At 52.5% G+C, this 15,000-nt stretch overlaps 1 protein-coding gene across 1 annotated transcript in view; it reads right to left on the reverse strand.

Annotated features, from left to right (window-relative positions):
- Nucleotides 1-1,509: 1,509 nt before the first annotated feature.
- LOC308148203 (rho guanine nucleotide exchange factor TIAM2-like) overlaps nucleotides 1,510-15,000 on the reverse strand; it is a gene marked incomplete at both ends in the record, with an annotated part of 16,639 nt that continues 3,148 nt past the window's right edge. Inside the window, 13 exons of the mRNA XM_080521648.1 lie at nucleotides 1,510-1,748; nucleotides 3,095-3,182; nucleotides 3,956-4,046; nucleotides 4,280-4,338; nucleotides 4,439-4,547; nucleotides 4,648-4,766; nucleotides 6,662-6,841; nucleotides 6,917-7,025; nucleotides 10,525-10,650; nucleotides 10,785-10,853; nucleotides 10,953-11,201; nucleotides 13,392-13,496; nucleotides 14,127-14,312. Coding sequence (XP_080377774.1) covers nucleotides 1,510-1,748; nucleotides 3,095-3,182; nucleotides 3,956-4,046; nucleotides 4,280-4,338; nucleotides 4,439-4,547; nucleotides 4,648-4,766; nucleotides 6,662-6,841; nucleotides 6,917-7,025; nucleotides 10,525-10,650; nucleotides 10,785-10,853; nucleotides 10,953-11,201; nucleotides 13,392-13,496; nucleotides 14,127-14,312 — 1,729 coding nt within the window. The remainder of the gene's footprint in view (nucleotides 1,749-3,094; nucleotides 3,183-3,955; nucleotides 4,047-4,279; nucleotides 4,339-4,438; nucleotides 4,548-4,647; nucleotides 4,767-6,661; nucleotides 6,842-6,916; nucleotides 7,026-10,524; nucleotides 10,651-10,784; nucleotides 10,854-10,952; nucleotides 11,202-13,391; nucleotides 13,497-14,126; nucleotides 14,313-15,000) is intronic.

A 15,000-nucleotide genomic window follows, 5' to 3' on the forward strand; every position in this document is an offset into this window, starting at 1 on the left:
ACTTCAGTTACTTCATATTACTATGTATTACTATATATTACTACATAGTACTCCACAGTACTTCATATCACCTGGTAAACCTCCACTTGAACTTTTTTCATCCTTTGTGTGTAAAAATTACTTTTTCAGTCTTTATTCATGTTAAAATAAAAAGTTTATTTCAAAGATTCTTCCTTCGATTCATTTCAGGACTAAATTATTCCTGCTCCTCAGAAAACTACGTATAAATATATAAATGCTTTATTCCAGTCCGTGTTGATTACTTTGTCCAAAACAACTGGAAACTTTCCACAAGAGAAACTTTCCAAAGGAGAAACTTTCCACAAGAGAAACTTTCCACAAGAGAAACATTCACACAAGAGAAACTTTCCACAAGAGAAACATTCATACAAGAGAAACTTTCCACAAGAGAAACTTTCCACAAGAGAAACTTTCCACAAGAGAAACATTCACACAAGAGAAACATTCACACAAGATAAACTTTCCACAAGAGAAACTTTCCACAAGAGAAACTTTCCACAAGAGAAACATTCACACAAGAGAAACATTCACACAAGAGAAACTTTCCCACAAGAGAAACATTCACACAAGAGAAACATTCACACAAGAGAAACATTCCCACAAGAGAAACATTCACACAAGAGAAACTTTCCACAAGAGAATCTTTCCACAAGAGAAACATTCACACAAGAGAAACATTCACACAAGAGAAACTTTCCCACAAGAGAAACATTCACACAAGAGAAACTTTCCACAAGAGAATCTTTCCACAAGAGAAACATTCACACAAGAGAAACATTCACACAAGAGAAACTTTCCACAGGAGAAACATTCACACAAGAGAAACTTTCCACAAGAGAAACATTCACACAAGAGAAACTTTCCACAGGAGAAACATTCACACAAGAGAAACTTTCCACAGGAGAAACTTTCCAAAAGAGAAACATTCACACAAGAGAAACTTTCCACAAGAGAAACTTTCCTCAGGAGAAGAGAAACAAAGAAACGTTCCTGTTGTCAAACATTTTCAGGTCAAATAAAAAAAGTTTAAGTAAAAACACAAACTATGTATAAATAGATAATGAAGAGGAGGAGGAGGAGGAGCAGCTCCTCCTCCTCCTCCTGCTCCTCCTCCTCCTCCTCCTCAGCCGGCGGGCCTCGCCCCCTCATAGAAACACTCCTCGTTGAAGATGGAACTCAGACTTTGCACACTGAAGTCTCTCCCCAGCAGATCTGTCGTCTCCTCTACAGGATTCCTCCTCCTCTGACCCTCCTCCTCCTCCCTGGGACTCCTCCTCCTCCTCCTCCTCCTCCTCCTCCTCCACAGAGCCTCCTCCTCCCCGGGGCTCTTCCTCCTCCACGGTGCCTCCTCCTCCTCCTCCTCCTCCCCGGGGCTCTTCCTCCTCCACGGTGCCTCCTCCTCCTCCTCCTCCTCCCCGGGGCTCCTCCTCCTCCACGGCGCCTCCTCCCCGGGGCTCCTCCTCCTCCACGGTGCCTCCTCCTCCTCACTGAAGCCGAGCCTCTGCAACTGCGCCTCCAGCCCACTGGTCCATGAGGAGCAGGAGGAGGAGGCGTGGCTTTGGGAAGCTGCGCAGTGCTCCTCCTGCAGGGGGCGCTGCTGCTGCCTCCTCCTCCTCCTGGTCCTCCTGCAGCTGGACAACCTCCTCGTCCTGAGGGAGGTGCCGGCCGGTCGCTCCCTGAGGAGTGAGCCCAGCGCTCGCAGGACGCTCGCCTTCGTCTCCCAGCCACTGAAACATGGAGGGAACCCCACCGTTACCATGGCAACGGCACCGCACAGTGGGCGCTACAGTGTTACCATGGCAATGGCCTCACATCCAGGGAGCAACTGTGTTGCCATGGCAACAGCATCACATTGAAGGAGCAACTCTGTTACCACGGCAACAGAATAACGTTCAGGGAGGAACTGTGTTACCATGGCGACAAGATGCCGTTCAGGGTCAACAACGTTACCGTGGAAACGGCATCACATTGTGGGGGAGTTAACAGCGTTACCATGACAACAGAATGATAAACAGTCAACCTTTTTTTGACAGATTTTCATGTTTTCACTTTGTGATTTTATTACATCATTTAGTTTTTATAGTTTTTAACACATGAACATGTGATGAACATGTGATGAACACATGAGCACGGGATGAACACGTGATGAACACGTGATGAACACGTGATGAACACGTGATGAACACGCAGTAAACAGTGAACACGTGATGAACATGTGATGAACACATGATGAACACGTGATGAACACGTGATGAACATGTGATGAACACATGATGAACACGTGATGAACACATGATGAACACGCAGTAAACAGTGAACACGTGATGAACATGTGATGAACACATGATGAACACGTGATGAACACGTGATGAACATGTGATGAACACATGATGAACACGTGATGAACACATGATGAACACGCAGTAAACAGTGAACACGTGATGAACATGTGATGAACACATGATGAACACGTGATGAACACATGATGAACACGCAGTAAACAGTGAACACATGATGAACACATGATGAACACATGATGAACACGTGATGAACACATGATGAACACGCAGTAAACAGTGAACACATGATGAACACGTGATGAACACGTGATGAACACATGAACATGCATGAACATGTGATGAACACATGAGCACGGGATGAACACGTGATGAACACGTGATGAACACGTGATGAACACGTGATGAACACGCAGTAAACAGTGAACACGTGATGAACATGTGATGAACACGTGATGAACACGTGATGAACATGTGATGAACACGTGATGAACACGTGATGAACACGCAGTAAACAGTGAACACATGATGAACACGTGATGAACACGTGATGAACACGTGATGAACACGCAGTAAACAGTGAACACATGATGAACACGTGATGAACACGTGATGAACACATGATGAACACGCAGTAAACAGTGAACACGTGATGAACACGTGATGAACACGTGATGAACATGTGATGAACACGCAGTAAACAGTGAACACGTGATGAACACGCAGTAAACAGTGAACACGTGTGCTGCAGGTGAACGAGTGAACAGCTGCTTTACCTGCTGCACAGCTGGAAAACCGTCTCTGGTCGTCCTTCAACCTCCGACCTGCAGTGGATCAACTCCCAAACACACGAGTCCTCCGGGCCTGGAAACACCCCACGGGGTCAACAGGGTCATCAGGGTCATCAGGGTCAACGGGGTCAACAAGGTCATCAGGGTCATCAGGGTCATCAGGGTCAACGGGGTCAACGGGGTCAACAAGGTCATCAGGGTCAACAGGGTCATCAGGGTCAACGGGGTCAACAAGGTCATCAGGGTCAACAGGGTCAAGAAGGTCAACAGGGTCATCAGGGTCAACAGGGTCATCAGGGTCAACAAGGTCAACAAGGTCATCAGGGTCAACAGGGTCAACAAGGTCAACAGGGTCATCAGGGTCATCAGGGTCATCAGGGTCAACAAGGTCAACAAGGTCATCAGGGTCAACAGGGTCAACAAGGTCAACAGGGTCATCAGGGTCATCAGGGTCAACGGGGTCAACAAGGTCAACAAGGTCAACAGGGTCACCAGGGTCAACAAGGTCAACAGGGTCGTCAGGGTCATCAGGGTCAACGGGGTCAACAAGGTCATCAGGGTCAACAGGGTCAACAAGGTCAACAGGGTCATCAGGGTCATCAGGGTCAACAAGGTCAACAAGGTCATCAGGGTCAACAGGGTCAACAGGGTCAACACCCCACGGCGTCAACAAGGTCAACAGGGTCAACAAGGTCAACAGGGTCATCAGGGTCATCAGGGTCAACAGGGTCAACAGGGTCAACAGGGTCAACAGGGTCAACAAGGTCAACAAGGTCAACAGGGTCAACACCCCACCCCCACCCTGACCCCTGACCTGTCAGCCCCGGCCTCCTCTGATTGGCTCACCTGTGACGGCGGCCGGTCGAACCTGAACAGCGGAACCTGGAATCAACCAGCGGAACCTGAAGGCGTCCAGATCAGCGGAGCGAGACGTCGTCTGTGGAGGACATGAGACCTGAATCGTCCCTCATCACGGAGGACATGAGACCTGAATCGTCCCTCATCACGGAGGACATGAGACCTGAATCGTCCCTCATCACGGAGGACATGAGACCTGAATCGTCCCTCATCACGGAGGACATGAGACCTGAATCGTCCCTCATCACGGAGGACATGAGACCTGAATCGTCCCTCATCACGGAGGACATGAGACGAAGGGCGGGGACTCACCATCCTCTTCCTCACTCTGCTGTTGTCCCGGTGCACCAGGACCACGGCCCGCCTGAACACTGAGGACGCAACAGCAGCCGTTAGCACACACACACACACACACACACACACACACACACACACACACACACACACACACACACACACACACACACACACCAAACAGCGTGAGCTCCGGATCCTTCCTCAGACGAGCGACGCCCGGCGGAGGATTCAACCACAGCGCTGACGAGTGCAGCAGGAAGTCGCCCATCGAGATCTCCGTCACCTGGAGGAGCGGGACCGCCACAGACCCTCAGAGACCGCCACACACTCTGTGTGTGTAGGTGAGTGTGTGTGTGTGTGTGTGTGTGTGTGTGTGTGTGTACCTGTTTGTCCGGCCCACTCTGCTCGGCCGCCAGCTGGTCAAACACACACCCATAGTCCTCGTAGATCTTCTGCATCTCATTGATGTGACTCGCCACCTTCTCCATGGCCTGCAGCGCCTCTGAGTGGACAGTCCAGCAAGTGTCACCTGTCAGGTGTGTTACCTGCCAGGTGTGTTACCTGCCAGGTGTGTTACCTGTCAGGTGTGTTACCTGCCAGGTGTGTTACCTGCCAGGTGTGTTACCTGCCAGGTGTGTTACCTGTCAGGTGTGTTACCTGCCAGGTGTGTGTTACCTGTCAGGTGTGTTACCTGCCAGGTGTGTTACCTGCCAGGTGTGTTACCTGTCAGGTGTGTCACCTGTCAGGTGTGTGTTACCTGCCAGGTGTGTTACCTGCCAGGTGTGTTACCTGTCAGGTGTGTCACCTGCCAGGTGTGTTACCTGCCAGGTGTGTTACCCGTCAGGTGTGTTACCTGTCAGGTGTGTCACCTGCCAGGTGTGTGTTACCTGTCAGGTGTGTTACCTGCCAGGTGTGTTACCCGTCAGGTGTGTTACCTGTCAGGTGTGTTACCTGTCAGGTGTGTTACCTGTCAGGTGTGTCACCTGCCAGATGTGTTACCTGTCAGGTGTGTCACCTGCCAGATGTGTTACCTGTCAGGTGTGTGTTACCTGCCAGGTGTGTTACCTGCCAGGTGTGTTACCTGTCAGGTGTGTTACCTGCCAGATGTGTTACCTGTCAGGTGTGTGTTACCTGCCAGGTGTGTTACCTGCCAGGTGTGTTACCTGTCAGGTGTGTTACCTGCCAGGTGTGTTACCTGTCAGGTGTGTCACCTGCCAGGTGTGTTACCTGCCAGGTGTGTTACCCGTCAGGTGTGTTACCTGTCAGGTGTGTCACCTGTCAGGTGTGTTACCTGCCAGGTGTGTGTTACCTGCCAGGTGTGTTACCTGTCAGGAGTGTTACCTGCCAGGTGTGTGTTACCTGCCAGGTGTGTTACCTGTCAGGTGTGTTACCTGCCAGGTGTGTTACCTGCCAGGTGTGTTACCTGCCAGGTGTGTTACCTGCCAGGTGTGTTACCTGTCAGGTGTGTGTTACCTGCCAGGTGTGTTACCTGCCAGGTGTGTTACCTGCCAGGTGTGTTACCTGTCAGGTGTGTTACCTGCCAGGTGTGTGTTGCCTGCCAGGTGTGTTACCTGCCAGGTGTGTTACCTGCCAGGTGTGTGTTACCTGCCAGGTGTGTTACCTGTCAGGTGTGTTACCTGTCAGGTGTGTTACCTGTCAGGTGTGTGTTGCCTGCCAGGTGTGTTACCTGCCAGGTGTGTGTTGCCTGCCAGGTGTGTTACCTGCCAGGTGTGTTACCTGCCAGGTGTGTGTTACCTGCCAGGTGTGTTACCTGTCAGGTGTGTTACCTGCCAGGTGTGTTACCTGCCAGGTGTGTTACCTGCCAGGTGTGTTACCTGCCAGGTGTGTTACCTGTCAGGTGTGTGTTACCTGCCAGGTGTGTTACCTGCCAGGTGTGTTACCTGCCAGGTGTGTTACCTGTCAGGTGTGTTACCTGCCAGGTGTGTGTTGCCTGCCAGGTGTGTTACCTGCCAGGTGTGTTACCTGCCAGGTGTGTGTTACCTGCCAGGTGTGTTACCTGTCAGGTGTGTTATCTGCCAGGTGTGTGTTACCTGCCAGGTGTGTGTTACCTGCCAGGTGTGTTACCTGCCAGGTGTGTTACCTGCCAGGTGTGTTACCTGTCAGGTGTGTTACCTGCCAGGTGTGTGTTGCCTGCCAGGTGTGTTACCTGCCAGGTGTGTTACCTGTCAGGTGTGTTATCTGCCAGGTGTGTGTTACCTGCCAGGTGTGTGTTACCTGCCAGGTGTGTTACCTGCCAGGTGTGTTACCTGTCAGGTGTGTTACCTGCCAGGTGTGTTACCTGCCAGGTGTGTGTTACCTGCCAGGTGTGTTACCTGCCAGGTGTGTTACCTGTCAGGTGTGTTACCTGCCAGGTGTGTTACCTGCCAGGTGTGTTACCTGTCAGGTGAGTGTGCTCGGGTCTCTCCGGCTCCGTTAGCGCCGCTAGCTGCCGCAGCAGCAGCGGGTACTTCAGGACTCTCTGAACCGGTTTGATGAGGAACGACTCCAGGGAGGACGAGTGCTGATTGGTCGGGTTCCTCGTCTCCAGGAAGTGCTTGAAGGCGCCGTCCGTTTTGGCTACGTCACACGTAGACAGAGACGCGTTACAAAGGAAGCGGCGGCGGCGGCGCGGCGACGGCGGGGAACCCTCACCTCTCTCCAGAACCTTCTGCACCTTGACGTGGTCGGCGCAGAAGCCGCTGTAGAGCTTGAAGTGGTCGGCGTAGTGGAGGAAGGAGCCGGCCAGCGACACCAGCAGCGACTGGGAGGAGAGCGAACGTGAGTGTAGAGAAACCAGAGCTACACTCGCTAGAGCGCACGGCTTCCCCGACGCCACGCGTGCTGGTTACCATCGCTGGCACGTTAGCCGTTAGCTCACATCGACGCTAACTGGCCTCGCAGGTTGCCACGTCCCTAAGTGACACGCTGAGGAGGGAGCGTCTCCATGGCAACACGATTCGCCTTTAACATCCTAAAATCGTTTCCAAATAGATCTGAAAAACCTGAACATGAAAGCGTTAGCCGTTAGCTCACATCGACGCTAACTGGCCTCGCAGGTTGCCACGTCCCTAAGTGACACGCTGAGGAGGGAGCGTCTCCATGGCAACACGATTCGCCTTTAACATCCTAAAATCGTTTCCAAATATCCATCCATCCATCCATTGGCTACCGCTTTATCCGGGGCCGGGTCGCGGAGGCAGCAGTCTGAGCAGAGTTGCCCAGACTTCCCTCACCCCAGACACTTCCTCCAGCTCCTCCGGTGGCACCCCAAGGCGTTCCCAGGCCAGCCGAGAGACATAGTCCCTCCAGCGTGTCCTGGGTCTGCCCCGAGGCCTCCTACCGGAGGGACATGCCCGAAACACCTCCCTCGGGAGGCGTCCGGGGGGCATCCGAAATAGATGCCCGAGCCACCTCAGCTGGCTCCTCTCGATGTGGAGGAGCAGCGGCTCTACTCCGAGCTCCTCCCTGGTGACTGAGCTCCTCACCCTATCTCTAAGGGTACGCCCAGCCACCCTACGGAGGAAGCTCATTTCAGCCGCTTGTATCCGAGATCTCGTTCTTTCGGTCATGACCCATAGTTCATGACCATAGGTGAGGGTAGGAACGAAGATCGACCGGTAAATCGAGAGCTTCGCTTTTTGGCTCAGCTCCTTCTTCACCACGACGGACCGATACAACGTCCGCATGACTGCAGACGCTGCACCGATCCGCCTGTCGATCTCACGCTCCATCTTTCCCCCACTCGTGAACAAGACCCCAAGATACTTGAACTCCTCCACCTGGGACAAGGGCACTCCACCGACCTGGAGGGGGCAAGCCACCTTTTTCCGGTCGAGAACCATGGCCTCGGATTTAGAGGTGCTGATCTTCATCCCAGCTGCTTCACACTTGGCTGCGAACCGTGTCAGTGCACGCTGGAGATCCAGGCTTGATGGGGCCAACAGAACCACATCATCCGCAAATAGCAGAGATGAGATTCTGTGGTCCCCAAACCGGACCCCCTCTGGCCCCCGGCTGTGCCTAGAAATTCTGTCCATATATATGATGAACAGAACCGGTGATAAAGGACACCCCTGCCGGAGGTCAACATGCACTGGGAACAGGTCCGACTTACTGCCGGCAATGCGAACCAAACTCCTACTCCGGGAATACAAGGACCGAACAGCCCTCAACAAGGGACCCCGGACTCCGTACTCCCGGAGCACCCCCCACAGGACATCTCGGGGGACGCGGTCGAACGCCTTCTCCAGATCCACAAAACACATGTGGACTGGTTGGGCGAACTCCCACGAACCCTCAAGCACCTGGTGGAGGGTATAGAGCTGGTCCAGTGTTCCACGACCAGGACGAAAACCGCATTGTTCCTCTTGGATCCGAGGTTCGACTAACGGCCGGACCCTCCTCTCCAGTACCCTGGAATAGACTTTCCCGGGGAGGCTGAGGAGTGTGATCCCTCTGTAGTTGGAACACACCCTCCGATCCCCCTTCTTAAAGAGAGGGACCACCACCCCGGTCTGCCAGTCCAGAGGTACTGTCCCCGCCCGCCACGCGATGTTGCAGAGACGAGTCAGCCACGACAGTCCCTGCACATCCAGAGACTTAAGGAACTCTGGGTGAATCTCATCACTCCCGGTGCCTTGCCACCGAGGAGCTTCACAACAACCTCGGTGACTTCAGCTTGGGAAATGGACGAGTCCACCTCTGAGAACCCAGTCTCTGCTTCCTCAATGGAAGACGTGGTGGTGGGATTGAGGAGGTCCTCGAAGTATTCCTTCCACCGCCCGACAATGTCCCCAGTTGAGGTCAACAGCTCCCCACTTCCACTGTAAACAGTGTTGGTGGAGAACTGCTTCCCCCGCCTGAGGCGCCGGACGGTTTGCCAGAATTTCCTCGAGGCCGACCGAAAGTCCTCCTCCATGGCCTCTCCGAACTCCTCCCAGACCCGAGTTTTTGCCTCCACCACAGCCCGGGCTGCGGCTCGCTTGGCCTGCCGGTACCTGTCGATTGCCTCGGGAGTCCTATGAGCTAACAGTGCCCGGTAGGACTCCTTCTTCAGCTTGACGGCATCCCTTACTTCCGGTGTCCACCACCGGGTTCGGGGATTGCCGCCACGACAGGCGCCAGAGACCCTGCGGCCACAGCTCCGAGCAGCAGCTTCGACAATGGAAGTTGAGAACATGGTCCACTCGGACTCAATGTCTCCAACCTCCCTCGGGATCTGTGAGAAGCTCTCCCGGAGGTGGGAGTTGAAGGCTGCGCGGACGGAAGGCTCGGACAGATGTTCCCAGCAGACCCTCACAACACGTTTGGGCCTGCCGAGTCTATCCGGCCTCCTCCCAGTCCAGCGCATCCAACTCACCACCAGGTGGTGATCAGTTGACAGCTCTGCCCCTCTCTTTACCCGAGTGTCCAAGACACGCGGCCAGAGATCAGATGACACGACCACAAAGTCTATCATTGACCTCCGGCCTAGGGTGCCCCACAGCTCAGCCGCCATGTGTTGGAGTTCACCCCGGTGAACGAGAGGGTTGCGTCCCTACGCCTACAAGTAGGGGACAGGTCTCTGACTGTTGTTTCGGCCTATGCACCGAACAGCAGTTCAGAGTACCCAACCTTCTTGGAGTCCCTGGGAGGGGTGCTGGATAGTGCCCCAACTGGGGACTCCATTGTTCTCCTGGGGGACTTCAACGCCCACGTGGGCAATGACAGCGAGACTTGGAAGGGGGTGATTGGGAGGAACGGCCTCCCCGATCTGAACCCGAGTGGTGTTCTGTTATTGGACTTCTGTGCCAGTCACAGCTTGTCCATAACGAACACCATGTTCGAGCACAGGGGTGTCCATAAGTGCACATGGCACCAGGACACCCTAGGCCGTTTCCAAATAGATCTGAAAAACCTGAACATGAAAGCGTTAGCCGTTAGCTCACATCGACGCTAACTGGCCTCGCAGGTTGCCACGTCCCTAAGTGACACGCTGAGGAGGGAGCGTCTCCATGGCAACACGATTCGCCTTTAACATCCTAAAATCGTTTCCAAATAGATCTGAAAAACCTGAACATGAAAGCATCCCACACAAAGCGGATGGGCGGAGCTCCGCCCATCCGCTTTGTGTGGGATGCTTTCATGTTCAGGTTTTTCAGATCTATTTGGAAACGATTCGCCTTTAGCGTCCTAAAATCTGAATGAAGTGTGTGTGTGTGTGTGTGTGTGTGTGTGTGTGTGTGTGTGTGTGTGTGTGTGTGTGTGTGTGTGTGTCTGACCTGAAACTGTTCCGGCGTGTTCAGGCTGCTGAAGTTGGGACAGGCGGCCACAGTTTGTTCCAACGTCTGGAGGAAAACTCTCTGGAAGTCCAACATCTCCGGCAGGCTGCCGAACAGCGCCTCCATCTGACACACACACACACACACACACACACACACACACACACACACACACACACACACACACACACACACACACACACACACACTCAGGGCTGTGACGGAGGTGAACGTCAGCTGATCTCAGACTCTGTTTTCACCTCATCCTTTCTGAGAAACGCCTCCTTCTGCAGCGGCGCCAAGTAGAGATCAAAGAGACACACCAGGTCCTGAGGACACACACACCTGTTACACACACACACACACACACACACACACACACACACACACACACACACACACACACACACACACACACACCCTCTGACCTTGACGTAGGACTTCTCGGTGTCGACCAGCTCCTCGATGACTTTGCGGAGACGCTGACAGACAGTCAGGTGGGCGGGGCGGCAGCCAGCAAGCCCCGCCCCCCGGCCGTACGGGCTCTGAAGCCCCGCCCCCCGGTCGTACGGGCTCTGAAGCCCCGCCTCCCCATCGTAAGGGTTTTGGGGGACATCAACGTGTGGCGCTCGGCATTCTGGGAAGGTTTGATAGAGGGAGTACCCACGTTCCACGTTCTGAGGACAGACAACAACAAATACAACAACAACAACACTGGGTCAGAGGACAGCCACATGATGACAACAACAACAAATACAACAACAACACTGGGTCAGAGGACAGCCACAAGACAACAACAACAAATACAACAACAACACTGGGTCAGAGGACAGCCACATGACAACAACAACAAATACAACAACAACACTGGGTCAGAGGACAGCCACACGACAACAACAACAACAACACTCGGTCAGAGGACAGCCACATGATGACAACAACAACAAATACAACAACAACACTGGGTCAGAGGACAGCCACAAGACAACAACAACAAATACAACAACAACACTGGGTCAGAGGACAGCCACATGATGACAACAACAACAAATACAACAACAATACTGGGTCAGAGGACAGCCACAAGACAACAACAACACCAACAACACTGGGTCAGAGGACAGCCACATGACAACAACAACAACAACAACAACACTGGGTCAGAGGACAGCCACATGACAACAACAACAACAACAACAACACTGGGCCAGAGGACAGCCACACGACGACAACAACAACAACACTCGGTCAGAGGACAGCCACAAGACAACAACAACAACAACACTGGGTCAGAGGACAGCCACATGACGACAACAACAACAACACTCGGTCAGAGGACAGCCACATGACGACAACAACAACAACACTCGGTCAGAGGACAGCCACAAGACAACAACAACAACAACAACAACACTAGGTCAGAGGACAGCCACAAGACAACAACAACAACAACAACAACACTGGGTCAGAGGACAGCCACACGACAACAACAACAACAACACTCGGTCAGAGGACAGCCACATGATGACAACAACAACAAATACAACAACAACACTGGGTCAGAGGACAGCCACAAGACAACAACAACAAATACAACAACAACACTGGGTCAGAGGACAGCCACATGACAACAACAACAACAACAACAACAACACTGGGCCAGAGGACAGCCACACGACGACAACAACAACAACACTCGGTCAGAGGACAGCCACAAGACAACAACAACAACAACAACAACAACAACAACAACAACAACAACAACAACACTGGCTCAGAGGACAGCCACAAGACAACAACAACAACAACAACACTGGGTCAGAGGACAGCCACATGACGACAACAACAACAACAACAACAACACTGGCTCAGAGGACAGCCACAAGACAACAACAACAACAACAACAACAACACTGGCTCAGAGGACAGCCACAAGACAACAACAACAACAACAACACTGGGTCAGAGGACAGCCACATGACGACAACAACAACAACAACAACAACACTGGCTCAGAGGACAGCCACAAGACAACAACAACAACAACAACAACACTAGGTCAGAGGACAGCCACAAGACAACAACAACAACAACAACAACACTGGCTCAGAGGACCTCGACTACAGCGAGGAAACAGCAACGCCGTCACCATGGTTACCAGCAGGACGTCAGCGGGCCGCCGGCAGCTCCTGCAGCAGGACGCCTCCTCCAGGAGGCGCTGCACCAGCCCCAACACCACCTCCCCCCCCTCCTCCACCGCCCCCACCTGCAGCGCCTCGCCCTCCTCCTCCCGGGGGAGCACCCAGCACAGGGCGGCCATGGTGAGGGAGCCGGGGGTCAAAGGTCGCCTCCTCGAGGAGCAGCAGGAGGAGGAGGAGCAGGAGGCGCCGGTGGCCAGCAGCATCTACCGGCCGTTGTTGTTGTTGTTGTTGTTGTTGTTTGTGTGAGCAGACGCCATTAATCCAGTTCCGCCTGCCTGGAGACGCTCGGCCCCGGAGGTGTAAACCCGGATTAGCCGGCGGGTCACGTGACCCCGGAGCTCCAGCAAAGCATTGTGGGAGAGGATTTTCCCAGGTGACGGAGGAACGACGACGCCTTCAGGTGAAAACAAGGGTTTTCCTTTGACGCTTAACATGAGCGGAGCGTCTCCATGGCAACAAGAAATGTGTTTCAACATAAAAGAAAAAGAATAAAGAATCTCTGTTTTCTCCGTCATTTTTACCTGAAACCTCTAAATAATAATATTAATCGTTCTCAGTGGCAGAACAGAAATCACTCGGTGTTTGATGGAAGTCGTCCAGCAGGGGGCGTATGTGTGTGTGTGTGTGTGTGTGTGTGTGTGTGTGTGTGTGTGGGGGTTCTACTACCTTGGTGGTCCTCCTGCGTCCCCTCAGACCGTCCAGAGGCGTCATGGCGCCCCCTGCAGACGGGAGGCGGCGGCGCTGCAGCGACGCTCCGTCTCGACTACAAACCTTCCGGAAGAAGAAGAAAAGACTTGACGTCTCCTGGAGGACAAGACGCCGTTTCCACGGCGACGCTTCAAGTGAAAACGCCGTTTAATGTTTTCGCTTGAAAACAGAAACGTTTTGAAAACAATGTTTGTTTCAACGAATCATCAGAAAGTGTCGTTAAGTGACTGTCAAAATAAAAGTACCAAGTTGGATTGTTATTATGGTGACTGTCAAAATAAAACTACCAAGTTGGATTGTTATTATGGTGACTGTCAAAATAAAACTACCAAGTTGGATTGTTATTATGGTGACTGTCAAAATAAAACTACCAAGTTGGATTGTTATTATGGTGACTGTCAAAATAAAACTACCAAGTTGGATTGTTATTATGGTGACTGTCAAAATAAAACCACCAAGTTGGCCTGTTATTACGGTGACTGTCAAAATAAAAGCACCAAGTCCAGGAGGATAAGGACAGGGAGCCAGGATGCCACAGAGGACACTCGTCTCTACTGAGCATGTGCAGAAGAACAACGACTTCCTGCCAACGTGGTGACCCGGAGCAGGAACGTTGCGTTTTCCACCGTTTCCATGGAAACAGAGTTGTGTTTAGTTTGAAAGCCGTGCTTCCTGTGACCCTGAGCTCCTCACCAGGGCGTGGAGGGACGACACGGAGAAGACGCCCAGCCGTCCCAGCATGCTCTTGGAGGGCCGGCTGGCCGCGGCCAGGAGGCTCTTGGGGTTGGGGAGGTCGCCGCCCTGCAGGCTGGACAGGTAACAGCGGAACCTGAACACCTCCAGGTTCAGCTTCTCCAGGTTCTGGTCCCACTGCTGGATCTGAGCACAGGACCGGGTCATTGGGGAGGAGGAAGATGCTCTATAATCTGGATTAGAGGGGGAGATGCTCTATAACCTGGTGTTAGAGGAGGAAGATGCTCTATAATCTGGATTAGAGGGGGAGATGCTCTATAATCTGGTGTTAGAGGAGGAAGATGCTCTATAATCTGGATTAGAGGGGGAGATGCTCTATAATCTGGTGTTAGAGGAGGAAGATGCTCTATAATCTGGATTAGAGGGGGAGATGCTCTATAATCTGGTGTTAGAGGAGGAAGATGCTCTATTATCTGGATTAGAGGGGGGAGATGCTCTATAATCTGGTGTTAGAGGAGGAAGATGCTCTATAATCTGGATTAGAGGGGGAGATGCTCTATAATCTGGTGTTAGAGGAGGAAGATGCTCTATAATCTGGATTATAGGAGGAAGATGCTCTATAATCTGGATTAGAGGGGGGAGATGCTCTATAATCTGGTGTTAGAGGAGGGAGATGCTCTATAATCTGGATTAGAGGGGGAGATGCTCTATAATCTGGTGTTAGAGGAGGAAGATGCTCTATTATCTGGATTAGAGGAGGAAGATGCTCTATAATCTGGATTAGAGGAGGAAGATGCTCTGTAATCTGGATTAGAGGAGGAAGATGCTCTATAATCTGTGTTAGAGGAGGAAGATGCTCTATAGTCTGGATTAG

The sequence above is a fragment of the Blennius ocellaris genome (assembly GCF_963422515.1).
Source record: "Blennius ocellaris genome assembly, contig: SCAFFOLD_249, whole genome shotgun sequence".
Classification (NCBI taxonomy): domain Eukaryota; kingdom Metazoa; phylum Chordata; class Actinopteri; order Blenniiformes; family Blenniidae; genus Blennius; species Blennius ocellaris.